The sequence below is a fragment of the Mobula birostris genome, chromosome 3 (assembly GCF_030028105.1).
Source record: "Mobula birostris isolate sMobBir1 chromosome 3, sMobBir1.hap1, whole genome shotgun sequence".
In the NCBI taxonomy this organism is placed as follows: Eukaryota; Metazoa; Chordata; class Chondrichthyes; order Myliobatiformes; family Myliobatidae; genus Mobula; species Mobula birostris.
In genome coordinates this window covers 29,054,834-29,080,880 of record NC_092372.1, presented here as the reverse complement: position 1 = coordinate 29,080,880, position 26,047 = coordinate 29,054,834, and the positions used below count along the sequence as shown (strand labels likewise).

The following is a 26,047-nucleotide window of genomic DNA, read 5'->3' as shown; positions in this document are numbered from 1 at the left end:
CTGTACTTGCAGCCTGTCCCTCGGACTGGTTGTTGGTCACTGATGCAAGTGACTTATTTCACTGACTGTTTCAATGTACAAGTAACAAATAAAGCTAATCTTCCATCTAATGGGGCAGAAATAGGGGCCTTAACAGGGGAAATGAGCAGGATAAAGAGATTTTGAATGAAGTCAAGGGCATCAGAGAAAGAGGATATTGTGTAATTGAGCAAAAATGTCAATCTATAAATTTGCAGCTTGGATGAACATTATGGGGTGATTTGAGACTTCTACTATAATTATCAGAATAAGGCATGCTTCTTCCAAATGTTGAACTCCAGATATAAAACATCTTACCCTCTCCATTCACTCCATTATTTTAGACTAAAACAATCCAAAATCAATACTACTCTCATCATTTAATGTTGTAATTTTTATAATCTTGAACATTGCAACTTCTTACAAATTTTGTCTATCAATTTTCCACACATTAGAAGTTAAAGTTCAAAGTATATATGTTACCATATACTACCATCAGAACCATTTTCTTGCAGACATTTATAAGAATAATAAAATACAATGGAATCTATGAAAAAACATACACAAAGAATGGCAAGCAACCAAAAAATACTGGACTTGTAAAGTCTATCCTGATGTCAAGAACATAAATCAAAAATTCTCATGGAGATATCCATCAATGGAAATGATTTAAAAATTGCTCCCATCACCTCTTTAGTGTTGGTTGACTTTCAGTTGGAAATGGAGTACTGTACTGTACTGTAGTTAATTTTACACCCAGGATCTCAGAGCAACAGCACTACCAACTTAACTATCTACAATGTCTTAAAGATTATCAAGTAAAAAACCATGCCAAGATGCATATTGTAGAGGGCATGAGGGAACACGGATTAAATTAAAGAAAATCTGAAATTTATGGCAGGGCTATGTGGCAGCATTGTACAGTGTGGGTGAAGATTGGGAGGTGCATGAGGGGAGACAGAGTGAAGTGACAGGGAAACCAATTGGATGGTCCTATAATTACATGTAGTAACAAAGAAGACCACAGACTCCTTTGTTACTAGAGCTGAAGGACAAGTAAGTGAGCTTTAAGAAGTTCAATAAAATGTCTCTGTGAATGAAGGAAATAATAGAAGTGATTTAATTTCTTTGTGTGTGTAGCAAAACCATAAATAATATAAACAGATTTGATATCTCACTGTATATGGTACACCGAGATTCATGAAAATATTAGTCTGAAGTTAGCAACAGCAAATTAATTAAATCGACTGAGTTAGAAAATGGTTTCCATTTTGTAAGCAGCTTGCATTAATTCAGTTGTATGGACTCTTGGCCAAGTCACTGGATATTAATCAGGACTTTATTTTTAGCATGCCAGTGGAAACAATGGAAATTCCAGAAAAGTTTAACTGGTTCAGCATTGGAGCTTGAGATTCTCATTTAACATCTGATTATTTAGTGATATTATGGATGATTTATTTTTTAGCTTTTGTGGAGTTGCATGTTTGCTTCTGCATAAACTATATCCCTCTCTATCAGACTGCATAAAGTTGCTTTTACAAATGGCTCTTATCCGCCTTATCTCATCATTCCAATGCCTAAATTATGTGTTAGCAGCTTACAAAAAAATTTGCAATGTGCTCTTTTGAACCAATAAATTACAATTATTAAATCTGGTCCTATAAACTGTGGTGCCAATTAGGAAAAGTGGTCAATCCATGACTATCAGGAGGATAAACATTAAATTAAAGGGAAAAGGCTTACAACGTTGCTAAAAAAAAACAATAAGGCTGAGGATTGGGAAACTTTTAGAATTCAGCAAAGAAGACCCAAGGTATTAATAAGGAAAAAGAAAGCAGAAAATGAGCCCAGGCTAACTGAAGCATATAAGTTGAGTTTCTAAAGACATATGAAAAGAAAATTATAAACAAATGTTAATGTGAGTTCCCTACAGACAGAGACAGGAGAAATTATAGTGGGAATAAGGAAAGGAAATGGCAGAGAAATAAAACAAACACATTTCATTCAGCTGGTCAAACACCATCTGGGTGGGAAGAGTGAGAGAGGGAAGAGGGAGAGAGGGAGAGGGAAAGAGGGGGAGGGAAAGAGGGGGAGGGAGAGGGAGAGGGAAAGAGGGGGAGGGAGAGGGAGGAAAAGAGGGGGAGGGAGAGGGAGGAAAAGAGGGGGAGGGAGAGGGAGGAAAAGAGGGGGAGGGAGAGGGAGGAAAAGAGGGGGAGGGAGAGGGAGGAAAAGAGGGGGAGGGAGAGGGAGGAAAAGAGGGGGAGGGAGAGGGAGGAAAAGAGGGGGAGGGAGAGGGAGGAAAAGAGGGGGAGGGAGAGGGAGGGAAAGAGGGGGAGGGAGAGGGAGGGAAAGAGGGGGAGGGAGAGGGAGGGAAAGAGGGGGAGGGAGAGGGAGGGAAAGAGGGGGAGGGAGAGGGAGGGAAAGAGGGGGAGGGAGAGGGAGGGAAAGAGGGGGAGGGAGAGGGAGGGAAAGAGGGGGAGGGAGAGGGAGGGAAAGAGGGGGAGGGAGAGGGAGGGAAAGAGGGGGAGGGAGAGGGAGGGAAAGAGGGGGAGGGAGAGGGAGGGAAAGAGGGGGAGGGAGAGGGAGGGAAAGAGGGGGAGGGAGAGGGAGGGAAAGAGGGGGAGGGAGAGGGAGGGAAAGAGGGGGAGGGAGAGGGAGGGAAAGAGGGGGAGGGAGAGGGAGGGAAAGAGGGGGAGGGAGAGGGAGGGAAAGAGGGGGAGGGAGAGGGAGGGAAAGAGGGGGAGGGAGAGGGAGGGAAAGAGGGGGAGGGAGAGGGAGGGAAAGAGGGAGAGGGAGGGAAAGAGGGAGAGGGAGGGAAAGAGGGAGAGGGAGGGAAAGAGGGAGAGGGAGGGAAAGAGGGAGAGGGAGGGAAAGAGGGAGAGGGAGGGAAAGAGGGGGAGGGAGGGAAAGAGGGGGAGGGAGAGGGAGGGAAAGAGGGGGAGGGAGAGGGAGGGAAAGAGGGGGAGGGAGAGGGAGGGAAAGAGGGGGAGGGAGAGGGAGGGAAAGAGGGGGAGGGAGAGGGAGGGAAAGAGGGAGGGAGAGGGAGGGAAAGAGAGAGGGGGAGGGAGGGAAAGAGAGAGAGGGGGAGGGAGGGAAAGAGAGAGAGGGGGAGGGAGAGAGGGAGGGAGGGAAAGAGAGAGAGGGAGGGAGGGAAAGAGAGAGAGGGAGGGAGGGAAAGAGAGAGAGGGAGGGAGGGAAAGAGAGAGAGGGAGGGAGGGAAAGAGAGAGAGGGAGGGAGGGAAAGAGAGAGAGGGAGGGAGGGAAAGAGAGAGAGGGAGGGAGGGAAAGAGAGAGAGGGAGGGAGGGAAAGAGAGAGAGGGAGGGAGGGAAAGAGAGAGAGAGATAGATAGATACAGAATGAATGATTAGGTGATCTGCTAAGAATCATTAGATGATCTGCTAAGAATCTGTAGCATTTTCTGTATTTTTTATTTCTGATTTGCAGGATCTACATTTATTTGCTTTTCATAGAAATACGTAAATTGTGTTGGCCTTTACAGAGGAGGAAAACCTCCAAGAAATAGGGGAAGACTACAGATAGAGAGTAAACAAGAAGCTCAAAGAAATTAGCATTAATGAAAAAAAAACTAAAATTAGAGAAGTTAATGAGACATTGAAAGGTGATTGTGTTCACCAAATGATTCCTGCGATGCACGGCTTGCCGTAGGAAGAGACATCAAGCAGACTGGGTCTATACTTCAGATTAATGAAGGGTGATCTGACAGAAAAGTACAAAATTATTAAGGGCTTGATAGAGCATTGAACATAAAACAGTGCAGCATGATGTGGGCTCTTTAGCTCACAACGTTACATCACCCTATGTAAACCTACTCCACCATCAATCACACCCTTCCATCCTACACAGCCGATAACCCTCCTTTTTCTAACATCCTTGTGCCTATCTAGAACCTATACAATGTCCCTATTGTATGAGGATACAGTGCTTATAAGAAGTATTCACCCCGCTTGGGAGTTTTCACGTTTTATTATTTCACAACATTGAACCACAGTGGATTTAATTTGGTTTATTTTGACACTGATTAACAGAAAAGGACTCTTTCGTGTCAAGGTGAAAACGGATCTCTACAAAGTGATCTAACTTAATACCTTACACCTGCCTCTGTCTTTTGCTGTCTTGGGAGAAGGTATTCCACTGAAATATCACCATGCTGTTTTAATGTCCTGTCCCCCGGATCTGATAGAGCTACCCTACCTAGAAAACTATCCAGGAACCTTCCCAGAGACAGTGTATGTGCACTGCCATTGGGTAGCTTCCAACAGATGTTGAGATTACACCGGATAAAACTTGCTGTTTGACATATCCTCTGTAAGTTAAACACTTTCATCAAGTTTTCATTGTGGTTGAATGAATGTGCAGGAAAAGGTAGTACAGAAGTGAGATTGACAAAACAAGGAACGTCATATACAGCACCTAAAAAAGTGGCCACTAAATGTATGTTCGTGATCTTCTGCAGCTATAGCCCATCCACTTCAAGGTTCAATGTGTTGTACATTCAACGATAGTCTTGTGCACGTCACTGTTGCAGCGTGTGGTTACTTGAACTGCAGTCAACTTGAACCAGTCTGGCCATTCTCCTCTGACCTCACACATCAACAAGGCTTTTTTTGTCCACAAACCTGCTGCTCATGGTATGATTTTGTTTCTCGCACCATTCTCTGTAAACACTAAACATTGTTGTGCATGAAAATCCCAGGAGATCGGCAGTTTCAGAGACAAGTCAAACCATCCCATATAGCACCAACAATCATTCCACAGCCAAAGTCACTTAGATCGCACGTTTTCATCATCCTGATGTTTGGTTTGAACAACAACTGAACTTCTTGACCATGTCTGCATGCCTTTAAGCATTGAGTTGCTGCCACATGATTGACTGATTAGATAGCTCCAATAACAAGCAGGTGTACAGGTGTACTTAATAAAGTGGCCACTGAGTATATATGTCACAGTGATGTACAGTACTACTGGAAACCGTCAGTCAACAGAATGGCAAACACTGTAGGAGGAAACAATTAATGTTTATATATGATGACTCACTTTTTAAAAAAACTTTCTTAGATTATTACTTCAGCATTTATAAATTACTGTTCCACCTATCATCTCCCAGCTTCTCACTTTATCCCACATCACATCCCACCTACTTTCCCCATCACCTGCCAGTTTGTATTCCCTCCGAACCCCCCATTTTCTTATTCTGTATTCTTGCCCCTTCCTTTCCAGCCCAAACGAAGAGCCTCGGCACAAAACATCAACTGTTTATACCGCTCTATAGATGCTGCCTGACCTGTTGAGTTCCTCCAGCATTTTGTGTGTGTTGATAGCTCTGTCTGCCTTTCTGTTCTTCTTAACAGAGATTGCTGGGAAACAATTCCTTGTCATTTTCTGTTGCTTATATTCATCTTCCTGTTGGAGTAGGAGCATGGCATGACACCACAAAAGCAGGCCGAGAATGGTTTTGAAGAGTATAGAGAGTGGGCAGGCGATGCTGAGGTAGGTATGGAATAGCAGGAATGGAAGAACAGGTTAGCTTTGTTTAACCTGGCAAGAAGGTAGACATGAATTGAAATGTTTGTTCAGATCCAGCCAAAGGCACTCCAACTGAACTTCAGTTTCATCTGCCTAGAATGAATGAATGAATGAATTTATTTAAATCTTACATCCATCCCACAACGTGAGCGAGTAAAAATCTTTGTATTATGACTCCATCGCAATGTACAGACATGTGAATTTATAAGTCTAATGGTTTGGAGAAAGAAGCTGTCCTGTAGCCTGTTAGTCCTGGCTTTAATGCTGTGGTACAGTTTGCCAAACGGAAGCAACTATAACAGTTTATGGTTGGGGTGACTGGTGACCCCAATGATTTTCCAGGCCTTCTTTATGCACCTGCAGCTGTAAATACCCTCAATGGAGGGAAATTAATATCCACAGATGTGCTGGGCTGTCCGTACCAGTCTGTGCAGTGCCCAGCAAGTTGGTCTAGTTCCCGAATCAGGCAGTGATACAGCCAGTCAGGATGCTCTCAATGTTGTCCTTGTAGAAGGTCTTGAGGATTTGGGGGTTCATGCCGCACTTCTGCAGTCGCCTGAGGTGGAAGAGATGCTGATGTGCTTTTTTTGCCACACAGCTGGTGTGTACAGTCCAGGTGAGATCTTCGGTGATGTGTATACCAAGGAACTTGAAGATACTCTCCCTCTCAACTGCGGTCCCATTGATGTTGATCGGGGCGAGCCTGTCTCACGGAATAATATCTAGTGCTGGATAATCTCAGCTTTCTGCAAGATTGAATCAAACTTCAGACCAATATCCTATCTATCAGACTGTATAGCTCTGCTTTTACAAACAACACTCATCTCCCTTATCTCAATGTCACGGCCATAGAAATTTCATTGTTGCCTTGATCACGTCAGACTTGATTCCTGACACCTACCACATTTCACTTTATCTAAAATGCAGCTCACCCACTTTGCCACAAGAATCCTGTTTCATAGTAAGCCCCATTCCCCTTTGTCAACACCCTTGTATTGATCTCCTACTTGCCTTTCCCTCCCCTCGCCTCTGGCACTATCCTCCCCAGCATCGAGGACAGCGATGCCTCAGAAAGACAGCATCCATCATTAAGCCTGCTATCACCCAGGATATGCCCTCTTCTCATTGTTACCATCAAGGAGGAGGTCTGCGGTGAAACAATGCACACTCGGCCTGACGAAGGGTCCCGGCCTGAAACGTTGACTGTACCTCTTCCTAGAGATGCTGCCTGACCTGCTGCGCTCACCAGCAACTTTGATGTGTGTTGCTTGAATTTCCAGCATCTGCAGAATTCCTCGTGTTCTCGGCCTTTTAGGAACAGCTTCTTCCCCTCTGCCATTAGATTTCTGAATAGACAATGAACCCATGTACACTACCTCATTATTTTTTCCCTCTTCGTTTGTCATAATTACTCAATTTAATTTTATATTTATGTAGTATTTTCTTATTATGTATTGTACAAGCTGCTTCCACAAAACAAATCCCACAACAGTGATACTAAACCTGATTCTGATGTTGAGGTGAAAGAAGTTGTTAGGATCCTGTATCAGGACTTAGAGTGGAGAGGGAAGATAAACAGTATAAAGAGGAGGAGGGGAGGGATAAGATTAGGGCCAGTAGGTGATGGATGACAGAATGACTGGCAGATGGAGAAAGATGGGGGAGGGGGACTGAGACAGATGGGTGATAGATTGAAGCAGACAAGGAAAAGACAAGGGCAAGATGAAGCCAGGATTGCGGGGAGAGCTCCTGCTGAAGGGTATCGGCCCAAGTTATCGCCTGTACTCTTTTTCCATAGATGCTGCCTGGCCTGCTGAGTTCCTCCAGCATCTTGTGTGTGTTGCTTGGATTTCCAGCACTTGCGGGTTTTCTCTTGTTTGTGATGCGGGGAGATGAGTGTGTACGTGGAGACAACTGCTGGAGGCTGAGCAGCAGGGACGTGAAGGGACCGAAATCAGCACTGTGGCGTATCACATTGCTTTACAGCGTCAGCAGTCCGGGATCAATTCTCACCGCTCTCTGTAAGAAGTTTGCACATTTCCCCTGTGACTGCATGGGTTTCCTCTGGGTGCTCCAGTTCCCTCCCATGTTCCAAAGACAGAAGGGTTAGGGTTAATAAGTCATGGTCATGCTATGTTGGTGCCAGAAGCACACTGACACTCACAGCACATTCTCAGACTGCGTTGGTCGTTATGCATTTCACTATATTCTTCAACGTCCAGAAGACAAATAAAGTTAATCTTTAATCTTTAAGCATCATTGCTTTAAGGATAGCAATTCCTTCTATTCCAGAGTAACAACCAAACTGAATGAATCTCTTAATGAATCTCTTAATAACTGTGTCTAAAGTCCTCACATCCTTTCTCTGACATGGACCACAGGATTTGCACAATACTCCGAGCTAAGGCTAAACTACAGATGTAGTACAACTTCCTGTAGGAAGTAAGTTTGTCCATAGTTACCCATTTGCAATATCATAGTGGTTGCATTAAAGGAAGTATGAATGTACGATATGGGAGCTGGAGTAGAAAATCTAGTCCTCTGTGCTTGTTCTGCTATTTGTCATTTTCCACCTCATATCATTTTCTACCACAATCCCCATAACCCTCAGTTCCTGAATACTTTATATGCAAACTTTATTACCATTGAAATCCATCTCTTTCACAGGAATATTCAGCTTCAGTCTGTAGAATGGTATTGGCAAATCCCAAATAGGAAACAAAATTTTGAGAGACAGCTCCCTGCGGGTCAGGGTTAGATACCTCATGGTTCAGCACGGAGCCTGGGAAAAGGTCACCAGCTGCAATTATTCCTTATATGGAGCTTGAGAGTAAAGAAACATTTTCATTAAGTTTTGAAGAGATGAACTGCCAGAGAATGAGATACAGGGAGTTGCAGTGAACTGCATCTTTGGCCTGTTGTAGTGATTATTTGTCTCAATTACAGGGAACTCTATGATTATAGTGAGTTAACTGAGATCTGGCGGATTGGCATTAAAACTTGCTGAATATAATTGATAGTAATCATCTGTTTCCACGTGTTACTATGTGTGCTCTTTGTACATACAAACAATTCAGGAAGCTTAATGGCTTTTTTCCTGTTTTGAAATACTTGATATATCTAGGTCAGTGTAAGTTTGGAGAGGTCCCTGCACTATTTATAGGCCCAGTATGGAGAAGGATAGGAAATAAACCAGAAAACTGTTTAAAGTTTATTTGGAAGTGTTTTTGCTGCCAGTTTTGTAAGGTGGTACAGGCTGGAACATACATAGAACATAGAAAACCTACAGCACAATACCGACCCTTCAGCCCACAATGCTGTGCCGAACATGTACCTACTTTAGAAATTACCCAGGGTTACCCATAGCCCTCTATTGTTCTAAGCTCCATGCACCTATCAGGGAACCTCTTAAAAGACCCTATTGTATTCGTCTCCACCACTGTTGCCGGCAGCCCATACCACACATCACCACGCTCTCTGCGTAAAAAATTTACCCCTGACATCTCCTCCTTCCTACCTACTTCCAAGCACCTTAAAACTGTGCCTTCTCGTATTAGACATTCCAGCTCTGGGAAAAAGCCTCTGACTATCCACATGATCAATGTCTCCCATCATCTTATACACCTCTATTAGGTCACCTCTCATCCTCCGCGCTCCAAGCAGAAAAGGCCAAGTTCACTCAACCTATTCTCATAAGGCATGCTCCCCAATCCAGGCAACATCCTTGTAAATCTCCTCTGCACTCTTTCTATGGTTCTCACATCCTTCCTGCAGTGAGGTGACCAGAACTGAACACAGTACTCCATGTGGGGTCTGACCAGGGTCCTATATAGCTGTAACATTACTTCCTGGCTCTTGAATTCAATTCCATGATTGATGAAGGCCAATACACCATATGCCTTCTTAACCACACAGTCAACCCGCACAGCAGCTTTGAGTGTACTATGGACTCGGGCCCCAAGATCCCTCTGATCCTCCACACTGCCAAGAGCCTTACCATTAATACTATATTCTGCCATCATATTTGACTTAGCAAAATGAACCACTTCACACTTATCTGGGTTGAACTCCATCTGCCACTACTCAGCCCAGTTTTGCATCCTATCAATGTCCTGCTGTAACCTCTGACAGCTCTCCATACTATCCACAACACACCCAACCTGTACATACTTAAAACATAAGACCATTAAGACAAAGGAGCTGAATTAAGCCATTCTGCCCTTGGGCCATGGCTGATTAATTTCCCTCTCAACTCCATTCTCCTGCCCTCTCCCTGTAATTTCTTATGCCCTTACTAATCAAGAACCTATCAACCACCGAAAACCTACATAACTGGCATTCACAGGTGGTCTCCTATTGAGGTCTGAGCCTGCTTAGCATCCAAGATCAGACAAGATGGGGCATTTTTAGGCTAGTTTGGCCGTAGGCAACATACTTCAAGGATGTAACTGCCAATATCTTACCAGATTTCTAATGAATAAAGGCACTGAACTGAAATCCGTTCCTCACAACTTGCCCAAGTTACATAAATATATTGGGAAGGATATACTAGAATTCCCTTCTTAAAACCATTCTGTGAGTAATGTCAATGCAAGGACTTCAAAAGGATGAAGGCTTTGGTAAGGTGGTAAGAGTGGGCTCCCTCACCTCTGCCCCTCTGACCCTCAACGCAGGAGCCCCTCAGGGCTGTGTCCTAACTCCCCTCCTTTACTCTCTGTATACCCATGACTGTGTCGCCCCCATAGCTCCAATCTGCTAATTAAATTTGCTGATGATACCACGTCGATTGTCCTTATTTCAAATAATAATGAGGTAGCCCACAGAGAAGTAGTCATCATCCTGACATAATGGTTTCAAGAAAACAACTTCTCCCTCAATGTCACAAAATCAAAGGAGCTGGTTGTGGTCTACAGGAGAAATGGAGTCAGGCTAACCCCTATTGACATCAATGGATCTGAGAGGGTGAACAGCTTTAAGTTCCTCAGCATATTCATCACTGAAGATCTCACGTGGTCTGTACATACCAGCTGTGTGGTGAAAAAAGCACAACAGCGCCTCTTTCACCTCAGACGGTTGAAGAAGTTTGGCATGAGTCCCCAAATCCTAAGGAATTTCTACAGGGGCACAATTGAGAGCATCCTGACTGGCTGCATTACTGCCTGGTAAGGGAACTGTACTTCCCTCAATCGCAGGACTCTGCAGAGAGTGGTGCGGACAGTCCAGCGCATCTGTAGATGTGAACTTCCCACTATTCAGGACATTTACAAAGACGGGTGTGCAAAGAGGGCCCAAAGGATCATTGAGGACCCAAGTCACCCCAACCACAAACTGTTCCGGTGCTACCATCCGGGAAACAGTACCACAGCATTAAAGCCAGGACCAATAGGCTCCAGAACAGCCATCAGACTGGTTAATTCACGCTAATACAATTGTACTTCTATGCTATATTGACTGTTAATTCACGCTAATACAATTGTATTTCTATGCTATATTGACTATTTATTATAAATTACTATAAATTGCACATTGCACATCTAGACAGAGACGTAACATAAAGATTTTTATTCCTCATGTATGTGAAAAATGTAAGAAATAAAGTCAATTCAATTGAATTCTGACACCGAATAGCACAAGGAATGAACAATATGTGCAGGCTTTCCACCATTGCCCATATCACACCCTTGTTATTGCTGACAACATGCTTCTCATTGTGGTGGTCTGATATGTCATGTTCTGCCTCCCAGAAGCACTTCTGAAATTATTAGCCTAGGACGCTATAAAACTTTGCGGAAATACAGAGGGATTTTTAATCTGATGTTGGGATGTCACCAGGATGTGTAGGCTAAAACTCTTGAAGCAGCATTACGAGTCTCGGCATATCATAGCCATCATTAATCTCTCTCTGTCTCAGCACTGACTCAGTATGACCATCTAAGGGCAGCTAATCAGCTCTCAGCCTATGAAAACTGAGCAGCACAGACGGCTGGTTAGATAAAAGCCTGAGAATTTAATCCTTATAAATGGAAGGTTCACATCTGAATAGGAAGTAGCCCTTCTCTATGAAGTTATTAGGGAACAGTTAAAATACCAGCTATCAAATACATCTTTTAGAAAGTTGGATGGTTCACCTTTCACCTGAAATGTCACAATAGCAAAGAACATGAAAAGCAAAGATTAATTGCAATAGAAAGCAAGGGGATCTGTTCAGACCGGAGATGACTCGCTGCCCAGTGCAGTGACATGAGGAGCCTGCAGGTAGGGTAGCCAATGGAGGGTGTCTAACCTACAGAAGATGGTGGACAACACCCAAATGCATCGCAGGTAATGCCCTCCCCTCCATAGCGTACATTTACATGCAGGAAAACAGCATCCATCACCAAAGACGGCCACCATACAGGCCATGCCCTTCTCTCACTAGTTCCTTCCAATGGGAGATAGGTCCCAAGCCACCAGGTCCAGGAACAATTATCACCCTACAACCATCCGGCTCCTGAACAAGCATTATTTCTCTAAACTGATTTTTCGACTTAAATCCTTACTTTCAAGGATTCTTTACAATTCATCTTCTCAGCATTATATTTTGTTTGTACAGTTTGTCATCTTTTGAACATCGATTGTTTGTTGGTCATTATTTATTTATAGTCTTTCATAAATTCTATTGTATTTCTTTTTTTCCCCATAAGTGCCTGCAGGAAAATGAATCTCAAGGTAGTATATGGTACCAAAGATATATTTTGATAATAAACTTACTTTGAACTTTAAACCTGGTAATAAAAAAATCTACATCTCTCACAATGATCCTTGAAGGTTAGTGTAGAGAGTGCAGGAATGGTAGGTTTAAAGAATCTATTGATGTTATATTACTGTCACCAGGATGATATTTGTGTTGTGGATCATTTTAACAAAGAAGTTTATATGGTCTCCCTGTGACTATGTGGGTTTCTTCTAGGTGCTCCAGTTTCTCCCCACAGGCCGAAGACATACTGGTTAGTTGATTAATTGGTCATTGTAAATTGTCCTGCAATTCGGCTCGGGTCAAATAGGTGGCTTGTTGGATGGTGCAGCTCGTCGGGCCGGAAAGGCCTGTTCTGTGCTGTACCTCTAAATAAATAAATAAAGCAAGAATAAAGCTCGGCGGAGATTGCCAATGTCAGCTAGATCTGTCAGCGGAAAGCTGATCCATTTGAGCTCTGCGTATGCACATTGGCTCTCACGGCCCAAGCACATGTTTTCCTGCACCATACGATTCGATTTCAAATTTAAAATTATTGCAACGGAAATCATGGACATTGATGCCCATTTCTCAAGGTTTGTCATTTTCCGAGACACAAGAGGTACTGCAGGTGCTGGAAACATAGAGCAATGCACACACTGTGCTGGAGGAGCTCCACTGGTCAGCGAGCGTCTGTGGACGGGAATAAGCAGCAGGGTCTCGGCCCAAAACGTAGACCATTTATTCCCATCCATAGATGCTGCCTGAAGTGCTGAGCTCCTCGAGCACATTACGTGTATCGCTCACAAGTTTCCAGTTTCCTCCATGGGTCTACTGTTCCAACACGTGGAGGAGACTGGGCATGAGCAGTAGGTGCAGGAGTAGGCCATTCAGCCCTTCGAGCCAGTTGCAACCGAGGGTGACACCTTCTCTGCAACTTTTGATGTAAGCCAATAAATAAAGTAGGTCATTTATGCATAAGCAACCACTTTCTGTCCATCAGAGGGCCTACCTGCACGAGCCTTCAAGGCTTAGATAACTGTAACTGATTCCTCCTACACGAGCAAACTCTCTCACATCCCAGGCTTGGCTGTTTCTGAATGGCAATTGTGTGTATAAAGCTCATCAGTAAATAATTTTGGGCAATGAGTTCTTGTTCAAAATGTCTACTGGCCTGACACTGTCTGCCTGTTTAATTCACCTTCTCAGGTACCATACTAGGCTCTTGTATTGATCAATAAAGACAGGGCCTGCACGCAGCTGAATTTCCTTGTTTGGTGGTACTTTATTCACCAAATTCTAATTGCATAACCTCCCAATGAGGAAACAGTTTAAGGTGACATCAGTTTTTAGTTAGCCAAGGACGGTAGGTAATTTCTTCACTGACATTATCGGCATACCTTAGTTTGTCTACTCTGTGTCTGTGGGATAACAAATAATGTTGGCATGCCTGGATTTGTTAACACTGACCTCATTTCTAGTAGGCAATGTTGCTTTAAAAGTAAACAGATGATTCACTTCATGCAGTGGTTGGGGCGTGGAACACTCCTAGTTACTGCTTGACATCATTTTACCATAAAAGGAAAAGTATGGAAAGCATGCTACAGTTTACTCAAGCAAAGCTCTCCGCCTAGTATTTCGTAATGTGAAGTTAGATCTGCACCCTATTTTGCTTAAAAAGGCAAAATCCATCTTCTCTGAGTAATGTTAGACCTCAACATAAATCTCTACATCAGGCTAATAATGTCTAAAAGAAACCGCAACAAAAAGTGATCAATTGTGCAACGCGTTACAAAGGTTAACCCTCAAAATACTGTTCAAAAGGATTCTTCAGATTGCTCTCATCTATGAAAGAATAATGGTCTTGAACAAGTTACCTATTGTTGGAATCCTGTCCAATATCCCCTCTCCTTCCAGCTCACCTGTGTTTCCATTGCGACCTAGCTGATTTGATTAGGGTAATGACATGGTGGGCAAAAGACCTTTTTCTATGCTATCCAACTTCAGCTCTTTTCTACTGGATTTCCAGTTCAAAGCTCAAAGTAAGGTTATTATCAAACAACATATATGATACCTTGATATTCATTTCCTTGCAGGCATTTACAGGAAAAAAAAGAAATATAAGAGAATTTAACTAAAATCTATACAAATACTCATAAACACCAACATGGGAAGGAAGACAAAATGTGAAAATAAACATAGTACGGAGAACATGAGTTGTAAAGAGTCCTCGAAAGTGAGTCTGTAGATAGTAGGGTCACTTCAGAGTAGGAGTGAATGAAGTTATCTACACCAGCTCAGGGGCCTGATGGTTGTGGGGTAATAGCCGTTCCTGAACCCGGTGGTGTGAGTTCCTAGGCTTCTGGGCAATGTTAGTAGTGAGAAGTGGTCATGGCCTGGATGGTGGTGGTCTTTGATGATGGATGCTGCTTTCTTGTGGCAGCGCTCCATGTAAATGTACTCAATGGTGGGGAGGGGTTTGCCCCCCATATCACCGCCCCTCCCATTTGCTGCCTCACAACTCAAACTTACTTCTCAAAATATGCCTCCTTTCCTTACATTAGCCACACCCAAAAACAACAATGGGGAGGGCATTAGCCTTCTTGCCCTTAACGTTCCCCGTCCCCATTCTCTACCCTGCATTGTGTTTTATTGGTACTATATGAAGTTGTTCCAAATATTGTTTAAGAATGTTGAATAGGGTTTACTCTCAGTAAATGCCTCACTCAGTATGAAATGTGGACAAATGAAAACTCCAAGCTTTTTTCTTCTCTAGTTAGTTTTCATTGCCTGGTCCTGGTGCATTCCCCTAAAACACTACTTAAAGAGATATTCATATGAGAGCCAGATTAGGGCTCTTTAGGGCAGACATTTACACAGACAACATTAGTTTTCATTTGAGGTTTATTTGTACACTAGAATAAAAAGAGCAAGTTTTGGGATTACTCAGAACATCAGACAGTGTCTGTGGATGAGAAAAAAAGCATTGACGTTTCTATCTGGTGACTTTACATTTCTTTCCTTATTTAGGTATCTAGTCTAAATTCCCCAGCTGCAGTGCTGGGATTTGAGGTTGCAACTCTCAATCATTAATCTAGGTTTTGGATTGCTTCAGTAACATAACCAACATGCCTCTTTATCCTTTGGCTTTCTATTCTTCCTGTTGAGGTAATGACCATGACTTTACAGCCACATTTTTGTAAAAATTCAGCCATACTCCAGTTGATGTTGGGAGACCTGACTTCCGAGGGCAAACCCCTGCTTGTACAGGAATATGTTCCCAACATCTCCCACTGAATGAAACTTCCACTTCTGTTCCTGGCATAAGATATCGGAATCTCTGTTAGTTTTCTTTCACTTAGCAATATTTAAAACGGAGGTTGTTAGGTCCTTGATTAACGGGGGCGTGAAAGGTTATGGGGAGAAGGCAGGAGAATGTGATCAAGAAGGACAATAAATCAGTCATGGTTGAATAGCAGAATAGACACAATGTGCTGAATGACCAAATTCTGGTCCAATATCTTTAGGTATTATGGAAATAGATACTTCATGTACTTTGCAACACCTGAGGCTGTCTGTAGACTTAAATAAAACTTACCTCATAGGGACTTTGCTGGGTCTGGTTCCTGTTACCTGGAGGTTAGAGCTGGAAGGAAGTTATTACAGCCCTCAGCTCAGGCTTCAGGTTAAAAAAGTAGATTAGAGCACGTTAAATTCATCGGGCCTCTACTGTGTAGTTAAGTTGGGCTCTGCTACATTTGGAAAGGTGCCATTGATGCCTGCATTTTCTCAGATCACAGTAGGAACAGAGTGAGTCATTTCTCCATTTCATTCTCACTACCTGTTGGCTCGGAGATTTGCATCCGGTGTGTCCTGATTACAGAAAGCACAGTCAATCAATGTCGTGCAGCCTGTATCTCACCAAATGGGTTTTGAATTGGTCGTGTTAGGGCACCATGGTAGCGTAGTGGTTAGCGTGTCAGGATGTCAAAGTTCAGAGTTCAATTCTGGCGTCCTCTGTACATTCTTCCCAAGAGCGCATGGGATTCCTCCAGGTGCTCTGGTTTCCTCCCACATTCCAAAAAATGTTCCGGTTGGTAGGTGAATTGGGCATTGTAAATTGCCCTGTGATTAAGCTAGGATTAGGTAGCTGGGTTGCTAACAGCGCAGCTCAAAGAGCCGGTGGGGCCTGCTCAGTGCTCTAGCTCTAAATAAGTGAAATAAATAAATAACTGCACCTAATCAGCCAATCACGTGGCAGCAACTCAATTCATAAACACCTGTAGGCATGGTTCAGTTGTTGTTCAAACCAAACATCAGAGAGGGAAAGAAATGTGATCTAAGTCACTTTGACCTTGGAATGATTGTTGATGTCAAATGGGATGGTTTGACTATTTCAGAATCTGCTGATCTCCTGGGATTTTCACGCACAACAGTCTCTAGGGCACGAAAAACACATAGAAAGACATCCAGTGAGCGGCAGTTCTGTGGGTGAAAACACCTTGTTAATGAGAAAGGTCAAAGGAGAATGGCCAGACTGGTTCAAGCCGACAGGAAGGTGACAGTAACTCAAATAACCACATGTTACAACACTAGTGTGCAGAAGAGCATCTCTGAATGCATAATACACCAAACCTTGAAGTGGATGGGCTACAGCAGCAGAAGACCACAAACATACACTCAGTGGCTATGTTATTAGGCACAGGAAGCAGCCATCAAGCACCCATACACTATCTCCATCTGATACACCCCCACATTCACATCTACTCTCCCCAGATTGTCCTACTGATCCTCAACCTGGGCGCAATTACTGGTAGCCAATTCACCTACCAAAATGCATGTTTTTGGTACGTGGGTGAAAACTGGACCACCATGGAGACACAGGAAGAAGATGCAAACAGCACCAGTGATCAGGACCGAACCCAGTGTGAGGCAACAACACCTCCAGTGGCGCCATCCGCATCACCCACGATGATTAATAGCAAGAGATCCATTGCCAATGATAGACTGAGATGTGAAAGGTTTAGTATCTGCTGATATTCATATCCTGTGGCAATGCTTGGTTAAAAATTCCAGGAAAAGCCTCCTCAGAGCAGAATACAACAAACATTTCTTAGACCCAGTCCAGCTTCCAGGGAGAGCACTGTTATTGATTTATTATAATGACATGTATCAAGATACAGTAAAAGCTTGTCTTAAATATACTGTTCATACAGATCAAATCAAAGATCAAAACTTCCAGTAAGATGGCGGCACATTTGATCACAGCAGCCTCTAAAGGGTCAACCAAAACTATTATTGTCCTTTTTAAACATATTTTTTTACCATCACAAGATCCTGTTAGACATTAATAACTTAAAGCACTGCAGGTCTAGCCTATCATCAAGTGTCTCTCTGGCAGAGAAATGAAGAAGCTGGACTTGGTGTGGATCATGTTGCTGCCTACATTGGAGAGGCATCAAGGGAGTCGTTGCAAACGGGGCGGGCACTCTAACAGAGCGCGATCGTCCCAGTCACTTTTCTTGGGATCTCAATACCCTGTTGGACATTGTTAATGTGGAATGCTGCAAGTTCGATTCACTGGTTTGTTGGTGGATGGAGGGGAAGCTGCATGGCTTCAGTCCTGGCGAGGACTATGCCTTAAGCTGCAGTGTTGCCTGTTTACAGCTGCCCAGGAGAGAGGCGTCGGAGTCAGTGTGCTCCACGGGAGACAGTGTGGCATGGCGCCCAAACTGGAGTCAGTGCTGCCGCCTAGTGTTCACTTGGCAGAAGACAAGATGTATTGTGTGCAACTGCAGACTGCTACATTTATGGCAGGGTTTTGGACTATATATTTTTTGTGTAACTGGATTTCACTGATATCCTATCTAGTGTTTGCTATCTTATATGTGCTATATGTGCTTTGTGCTGTGTGTGACTGTTTGTACTGTGTTTTGTACCTTGGCCCCAGAGTGACATTTTTTCATTTGGCTGTATTCATGGGTATTCATGTGTGGTTGAGTGACAATTAAACTTGAACAGCAACTTGATTACACAGTGCATCGAAGTAAAAATGCAGAGCAAAATGTAAAAGCTACCGAAAAAGTGCATGCAGGTCAACGATAAAGCACAAGATCTTAACAGGGTGGATTGTGAGGCCAAGAATCTATCGTATACAAGACTCTGATAATATAGGATAAAAGCTGTTCCCGAGTCTGGTAGTAGGTGCTTTGAGGCTTTTGTATGTTCTGTCTGATAGGAGAGGGGAGAAGGGAGAATGCCCAGGGTGGCCCAAATGAAGGGTCTCAGCCCGAAATGTTGACCATTTATTCCCCTCCATAAGTGCAGCCTGACCTGCTGAGTTCCTCCAGCACTTTGTTGTGTTGCATAGCACTTCATGAGTCAGTGCATTCAGGAGGGGAGAGTGAGAAAATGACTCAAAAGAAATTTGTAGATTTTCAGAGCTGATTGTTCCAGTGTTCTTCCACCCTGAGGTAAAAGCAGCTCAGCTGTATAAAACTGAGTAGACAAATATCGATAAAGTATTTACATGAGATCTTACTTTCTCTAATTCTCAACCTATTAAAGGTTTCATGTGGGGGGAAGCGTTGTCTCTGGTGCCACCATAACTTTAGCAGCCTAATTGTGTACGGAATGCTTATAGTACTAAGCTGCTGGGATGGCAGAGCAGGAGTAGAAATCAGAAAACACCCAGCCTTAAACTTGTTCTCCCGTGTAAGCAGGTTTGGTCAGTTACAGAAACTCTGGTTTCCTACCGTTCTAGTATCAGTTTGTGTAGTCAAGCGACGCTTACTGAGTAGGGACTGGACACAAAGTCCCATTTGCTGTAAACAAAATTACAAGGGATTGTACATCCTGCAGCATTCATAGCTACAAAAGAAACACAGCTTGAAGGAAAATAGTACAAAGCCCTGAAGCCTCCTTATATTATTAGCGTCTACTAATTCTGAGTGGTTCTACAATCAAAATGACATATTTCTTGATCATTTTATTATTCTTTAATCGATAATTCCAAAGGGTATTCTGAATTAAAGGCAGCTAGTTATGTCTTCAAGACAGATCAATAAAGAATTCTATAGATTTGATTAAGACAGCAAATTGATACATTAGGATAGTACTTCCTAATGTATTATTACAATAATTATCGTTAATGATTAGATCATCCAGATGATTCATGAACACGATTACAGGTTTGAATGGCTTGTCATATGAAGAGCGTTTGATGGCTCTGGGCCTGTATTCACTGGAATTCAGAAGAATGAGGGATGACCTCATTGAAACCTATCAAATGGTGAAAGGACGAGATAGAGTGGATGTGGAGAGGATGTTTCATATGGTGGGAGAGTCTAGGACCAGAAGATGCAGCCTCAGAACAAGGGAGCATCCTTTTAGAACAGAGATGAGAAGGAATTTCTTTAGCCAGAGAGTGGTGAATCTGTGGAATTTGCTGCCACAGGCAGGTGTGGAAGCCAAGTCCGTGTGTATATTTAAGGCAGAGGTTAATAGATCCATGATTAGTCAGGGCATAAAGGGATACGGGGAGAAGGCAGGAGATTACATCTGAGAGTCAGAGGAAAAAGGGATCAGCCATGACGAAATGGCAGAGCAGACTCAATGGGCCAAATGGCTTAATTCTTTCCTATATCTTATGGTCTCATAAAGTAAAGGATGCTCAGTTCTTAACTCTACCTATGACTGTCTGTCTAGATGAGTCATATCAGACTCCATTACATTCACAGGGTCTGCTTATTTAAAATTAAGATCTACTGTCGTAAAAACTTAAACAACATCAGAGAAGTGCTGACTTGATAGAACTAACCTAGACATGTTTCTGATTAAAAACTCTTCTTTTGAGCTGGCTAAGTTCCACAGCACTCCTGGTGCAATTACCTCTAATGCCTGGTTCATAATGTCTCTTCACAAAGAAGGCCATTTATAGAAAGACATTAAATGGCGTAACTAATACAAAAACCCTAGTTAATGCATCAAATAAATTGGGAAAATAAAGCACAAAGTCCATTTATTGGAAAAAGTAATTTAACTGGACTGCAAACCTCTCATTATCAGAACTAATTCATTCTCTCTCTCTCATATCTATTTTTCTCTCTTTCATTCTCTCTTTCTCTCATTCTCCCCCTTCCCCCCCCCTCTCTCTCTCTCTCTCTCTCCCTCCCTCCACCCCACACTCTCTCTGCCTCTCCCTCTCCCTCCCCCTTTGCCTCGCTCTCAAATGTGTTTACAAGCATCATGTTGCTGATAAGGTCTACTATTTTTGAAGTATTTTGGCTTTTGGATTTCACACTTCAGGAAGGATGTATTGTCCTTGAAAAGGGTGCAAAAAGGATTTATTAGAATTATACTTGGTTGAGTAGAATAAAACTATCATCATATGTTTTATATACTTGGATTTAGAAGATCTGGACCTTCTTATAGTAATTGAGAAATACAAAATAGTAGAGAGACAAACTGAGTATCAAACAAAAGTGTACAACCTTAAAAGAAGGTCTAACTTGTTTCAGAGCACTGTTTGAAGTCCATCTCTCCTCTCCACATTAGCTTAAAAGACTTCCTAATGTTTATAGAGTGCACAAATTAAAACATTTGTTAACACTAATGAGTTTTCAGTATTATGTTATTTTTTGCCTGATCTCTGTCATGTATACTCCAGTAAATCTTTTGGAAAGAAACGTATGCAGATATAAGATTTTTCATAGGATCATCTGTTGACATGGAAGCTCATGCTGTTGTAATTATGCTAAAGCTTGGAAGGAACAGCCGGACTAAATGATCTGTTTGTACCTTCAGTGTATATAATATGGTGGGAGTGAATGCTGAGTAACAGGAGAACTGGTTCTCCCAGTAATCACTAAACATATCATATGCTTGCTATGTGTCTAACATGTGTTTAATGCAATCCTTCAGAAGCCGCCACTCTTCAAATTCCTGTAAAAGCCCCTTCTTCAATTACATGTTTAAATTATCTGACCTTCTTGTGTTGAAGGGAGTAATTAGGTGCTAGTGGCAACAGTGAAGTGTGACATACCAGCTTCATCTCTGGTCCTTGTGGCTTTCAGCAGGATATCACTTTTCCCTGCACTCTGTGACTGACTGAACATTGGCAGCCCAGCTATATACAGCATTGACAGAAGTTCTTAACTTTCCTGATACTTCCTCTCCACACCTTGTGGCACATCAGGCGGCAATCTTGCTGTTTCTTTTTCATTTTACAAGGCCAAGTTGCTAGCTCAATATTCAACCCAGCACGGATGGAAAACGGGCAAGGAGCCGGCCGGATATGAACCCGGGACCACTCACCTCGTCATCCAGTGCTGATGCCACGACACCACCTGATAACTAAATTCCACTAAATAGCCACTTAACAGTTACACCAGCAAATCATTAAATGGCTGTTTACTGAGGATTTAGGATGAGGATTAAAAACCCCGTGAATTTTTCAGTAATTTAAGATTCAGCTCTTAAATCAGTAAAAAAAACACACACAAGGTTTTTATCCTCACCTCTCCTTGCCCGTTTGGACCTTTCTCTCCTGAACACACTGACTCTTTTGTTTTGACCTTTGTCTGATTCAGCCAAATAGTATCCCGGTTCAGGATCCAAACCCACACTCATACTGACAGAAGTCCCTGAAAAATGATTAGGAGGTGGAAACAAGACCAGCTGCACTTTCTCAGATATTATTTCGACTGATTCAGCACAACCCAGGCTTGAAGCTGGAACTCTGTGGCTTGCACTCATTTTAGAAAGTATGTTAACCCAAGCAGGCAAGCTTTTAGGAAATGGAGTAAAAACTAAAATGGTGGATATCCAGAATGAAAACAGGAAGTGCCCAAAGCACCCAGCGGGTCAGGCGGCATCCACGGGCCAAGAATCTGAATCTGTGCCTCACATTAAGGACACCTTATCAGAATTGGAAAAGTGAGAAGTTTGTTTTAAGTTGCAGAGCAAGGGAGCGACGAAAAATCAAAGACAATGTCTGTGATACCATGGAGACCAAAGTCACCATGGTAACAATTTTAGGAATGTCCATTTTCCATAAGTAACATCTCAGTGAATTTTAGTAGGGAGTAAGAATAACATTACTCTGTTGATTAGTTATATTCTTCCAGGTGTTCACATTTTCATTTCCGGTTTAAACTAATAATTTTCCATGAAATTTGGCCAATAATGCAAATAATGGAACTGCAGTAGAAACCTTGGGCTTGATCCACAGATTCACCATATTGTGCCCTACAGTGGCATGTCACAGAAAGATTACAGAATGAGAGCCAAATTCAGTATTTTGTTTGCTGTTATTTACGAAACAGACTGAGAAGACAAAGAGCATTACCAGAATTCAGAACAAACCTTTTTACCCATCAGTCCACATTAGATGGAACCTAAGTCACAGGTTCAAAGTTCAAATTAATGTCCTTATACTGTATAATAAGGATGACTAAAGTCAGATTTCTATGTATATGCTGATGTTTACTGAATTTGTCTCTAGATCAGGGGTTCCCAACCTGGAGTCCATGGCATAAAAAAGGTTGGGGAAACCTGTTCTAGATGTTTTTTGATGATTCTTGAAGGGCTTTTTGAAAACATTCTTTCCTTCCACTATGCTACCTAATTCTTATAATTACATTTTGAAAATTTTCAATACTGAGTTGCTACACTTCAATTTTCTCTTCATAATTAATTACTGGAAAAATTAATTTCATCACTCTGTGTATGCTCTATGATTTGCACATTGGATAAAGGTCTGAAATCCCCTGACTTGTCCTTCAGACTGTAGATAAGCCATTGCTCTACCCATCACAGTATTCAATGCAGGCACAATCACGGCCACAAAACTTGTTTCCTGCTATTCAATGGAATTGTGGATTGGAGGACCAGTAACCTTACTCCACAGAGCTGTCCAAATGTAGTTGGTTTGGAGATGTCAGAAGCACTGATGAGGTGATCTGCCAGACTTGTCTGCCCTGATTTAGCTGCCAGTGCCCTCTAGTGGCTACAATTTAATTAAACTCATGGCAGGCAGTGGACTCCCAGTCACATTTATACTTCTAGGTCATAGAAGCAGGCCCTTTGGCCCATTTAGTTTGTGCCAAACTCTTATTCTGCCTATTCCCATGGACCCACACCTGGACTATAGACCTCAATACTACTCCCATCCACATAGTTATCCAAACTTCTCTTAAATCAAACTTGCACCCACCAATTTTGCAGCAGCTCGTTCCACTCTCGAGCCATCCTCTGAGCAAACAAGTTCCTCCTCAGGTTCCCCATAAGTATTTCAGCTTTCACTGTAAACTTATGAGATCTAGTTCTAGTGTCACCTAACCCCAGTGGAAAAAGTGGAATACCCCTCATAACCTTGGAAAGCTCTATCGAATCTCCCCTCATTTTCCTATGCTCCAGAGAATAAAGTCTTAACCTATTCAACTTTTCCTTATAACTCAGGTCCTCAAGTCCAGCAACATCCTTATGAATTTTCTCTGCATTCTTCATAGTGCAGTGCAAGCAATTTACTGATTCACAACTCAGTCCTTAAAATTAATCCTGTTTTAACTTTCTATTAACAATGCTCCCATTTGTATGGGAGGGCAGAAGGAAGATAATCCAGCAAATTATGTTCTGAGTATATTTTCCAAGTGATGCAATATAGGCACAAATGGATTCTGTTTTTACAGATTGTCTGTAAATCAATTTTGTCCATAAAGCAAAAAATACACAAAAAATTCACCCAATATGGTAAGCACTATATTGTAATAATTGGCATCAAAAGCACATAAGACTGATAAGAAAGAACAATTATTGAAAGTGTAGATAGAGGACACTAGCCCTTTCATTCATACGAATGACATATGTCAGACTTCTGAATTTAATAATGTTAGGGGAACTCGTTCATTTGTCAGGGGTGTCCATAAGTCAGGTGTTTATAACCAGCAACGCACAGAAAATGCTGGAGGAACTCAGTAGGCCAGGCAGCATCTAAGGAAAAAAGTACGGTTGACGATTCGGGCCGAAAAACCTTCGGCAGGACCCTTTGACAATTCTGCTGAAGGGTCTGGGCCTGAAACGTTCACTGTACTTTTATCCATAGATGCTGCCTGGCCTGCTGAGTTCCTCCAGAATTTTGTGTGTGTTGCTTGGATTTCCATTACCTGCAGATTCTCTCTTGCTTGTGCTTTATAACCCGGGATAGGTCAGGTATTTATAAGCCAGGATATTTATAACCTCCTTTTAATTCAGGCGTCACCCCCCCCCTTCTCTCTCAGCCCGAAATGGCAACTGTTTATTCATTTCCATAGATGCTGCCTGGCCTGCTGAGTTCCTCCTGCATTTTGTGTGTGTGTGTTGCTTTGGATCTCCAGCGTATGCAGATCTTCTCATGCCCGAGGTAGTCTGCACAGTGTAGTTGCCTGTGTTCTGAGTCTGACCTGTTTTCAGGGAACAAATTTAGGGTACAACAGAGCACATGCAGATCTGCTCAAAAAGAATGAAGAATCTTCATGAGCAAAATGGTCGTCCCAGTGATGAAGAATAAAATATTTCCAGCAGCTGCCAGGGCTCAGTGAGAAATTACACTGACAAAGCGATATCAACTCACAGGATAACGTTCCATGCTCCTGGAGGCCGCGTAGATTTATCTTCGCAAATAACATTATATGAAATGGCAGGGGAAAGCAACTGGTTCAGTGGCAGAAGGGTTAACTTAGCAAGCATTGTACAACCAAAGTTACTCACATCAGAGGCTCTCTTCTCTGCAAGTTCCAGCTTTCCCTGAGCTTCCCGCAAGGATTCAGAGTATTTGTCCACCTCCTCTTCAGTGGCTTTTTGCTTTCTTTGCAAATTCGCGACCTCTTCTTCCAGCTGGAGAATCAACAGAGGACATATTAATCAACACACCATCAGGTGACACATTAATCAGCATGAAAGTAGAAACAACTGAACAAATGAAGTGAAGGAGTACAACTGCTTTTAATCAATATTTTGGAGTTAAATGCCAATTACAACATATAAATAGGTTTAAGTTTCCCACTAGGGATTCAAGAGTTTGCAGATGCTGGAATCCAGAGCGACACACACAAAATGCTAGAGGAACGCAGTAGATCAGGCACCATCAATAGAAAGGAATAAAAATTGATGCTTTGGGCCAAGATCCTTCATTGGGACTGGCTGGAACACATTAAAAGCTGGAGGAACTCAGTTGGTCAGGCAGAACCTATAGAGGGATATAGACAGTCAATATTTTGAGTCAAGACTTGAAATGAGGGCGAAGGGTCTCAACCCAAAACATCAACTGTCCATATCCCTCCACTGATGCTGCCTGACCCATTGAAAGCCATCTGTTTTTTTTTTGTGCTGCTTAAATGTTCCACTGCTACTTTTCTAAAATATTGTCTTGAAGGTATTGCTCGATACACTATGGTTTAATATCAAACCAGATGTCAGATATCAGAGGTCTCAATGGCTGTGAGCAATGAAAAGTAACTTTATCATGTAGGTGATGTTCACAGAAAGTTGCAAATAGAATACCACCTGGTCAAGATTCACTACATACTGTACAGAGTGACAGGAGAGAAAATGGAAAGAAAATATTCCAGTTAATCTGGAGTTAAAGGATTATTTGTCCTCAAAAATCTTGAGAGGAAATACATTAAATAGAACCATGGGAAAGGATGTAGGGGGAATTAGCTAAAACCAGCTAGATTAGAAACCAACACCAATTTAGTTCTTCAGTAGTTAGGATTGTATCAAAGATTATATTA

At 42.4% G+C, this 26,047-nt stretch overlaps 1 protein-coding gene across 2 annotated transcripts in view; it reads right to left on the bottom strand.

Moving 5' to 3' along the window:
• Positions 1–26,047, bottom strand: part of LOC140194947 (uncharacterized) — a 93,585-nt gene that overhangs the window by 66,593 nt on the left and 945 nt on the right. For both annotated transcript variants that reach the window (XM_072252395.1, XM_072252394.1), the window contains exon 2: positions 25,023–25,148. In XM_072252395.1, coding sequence (XP_072108496.1) covers positions 25,023–25,148 — 126 coding nt within the window. The remainder of the gene's footprint in view (positions 1–25,022; positions 25,149–26,047) is intronic.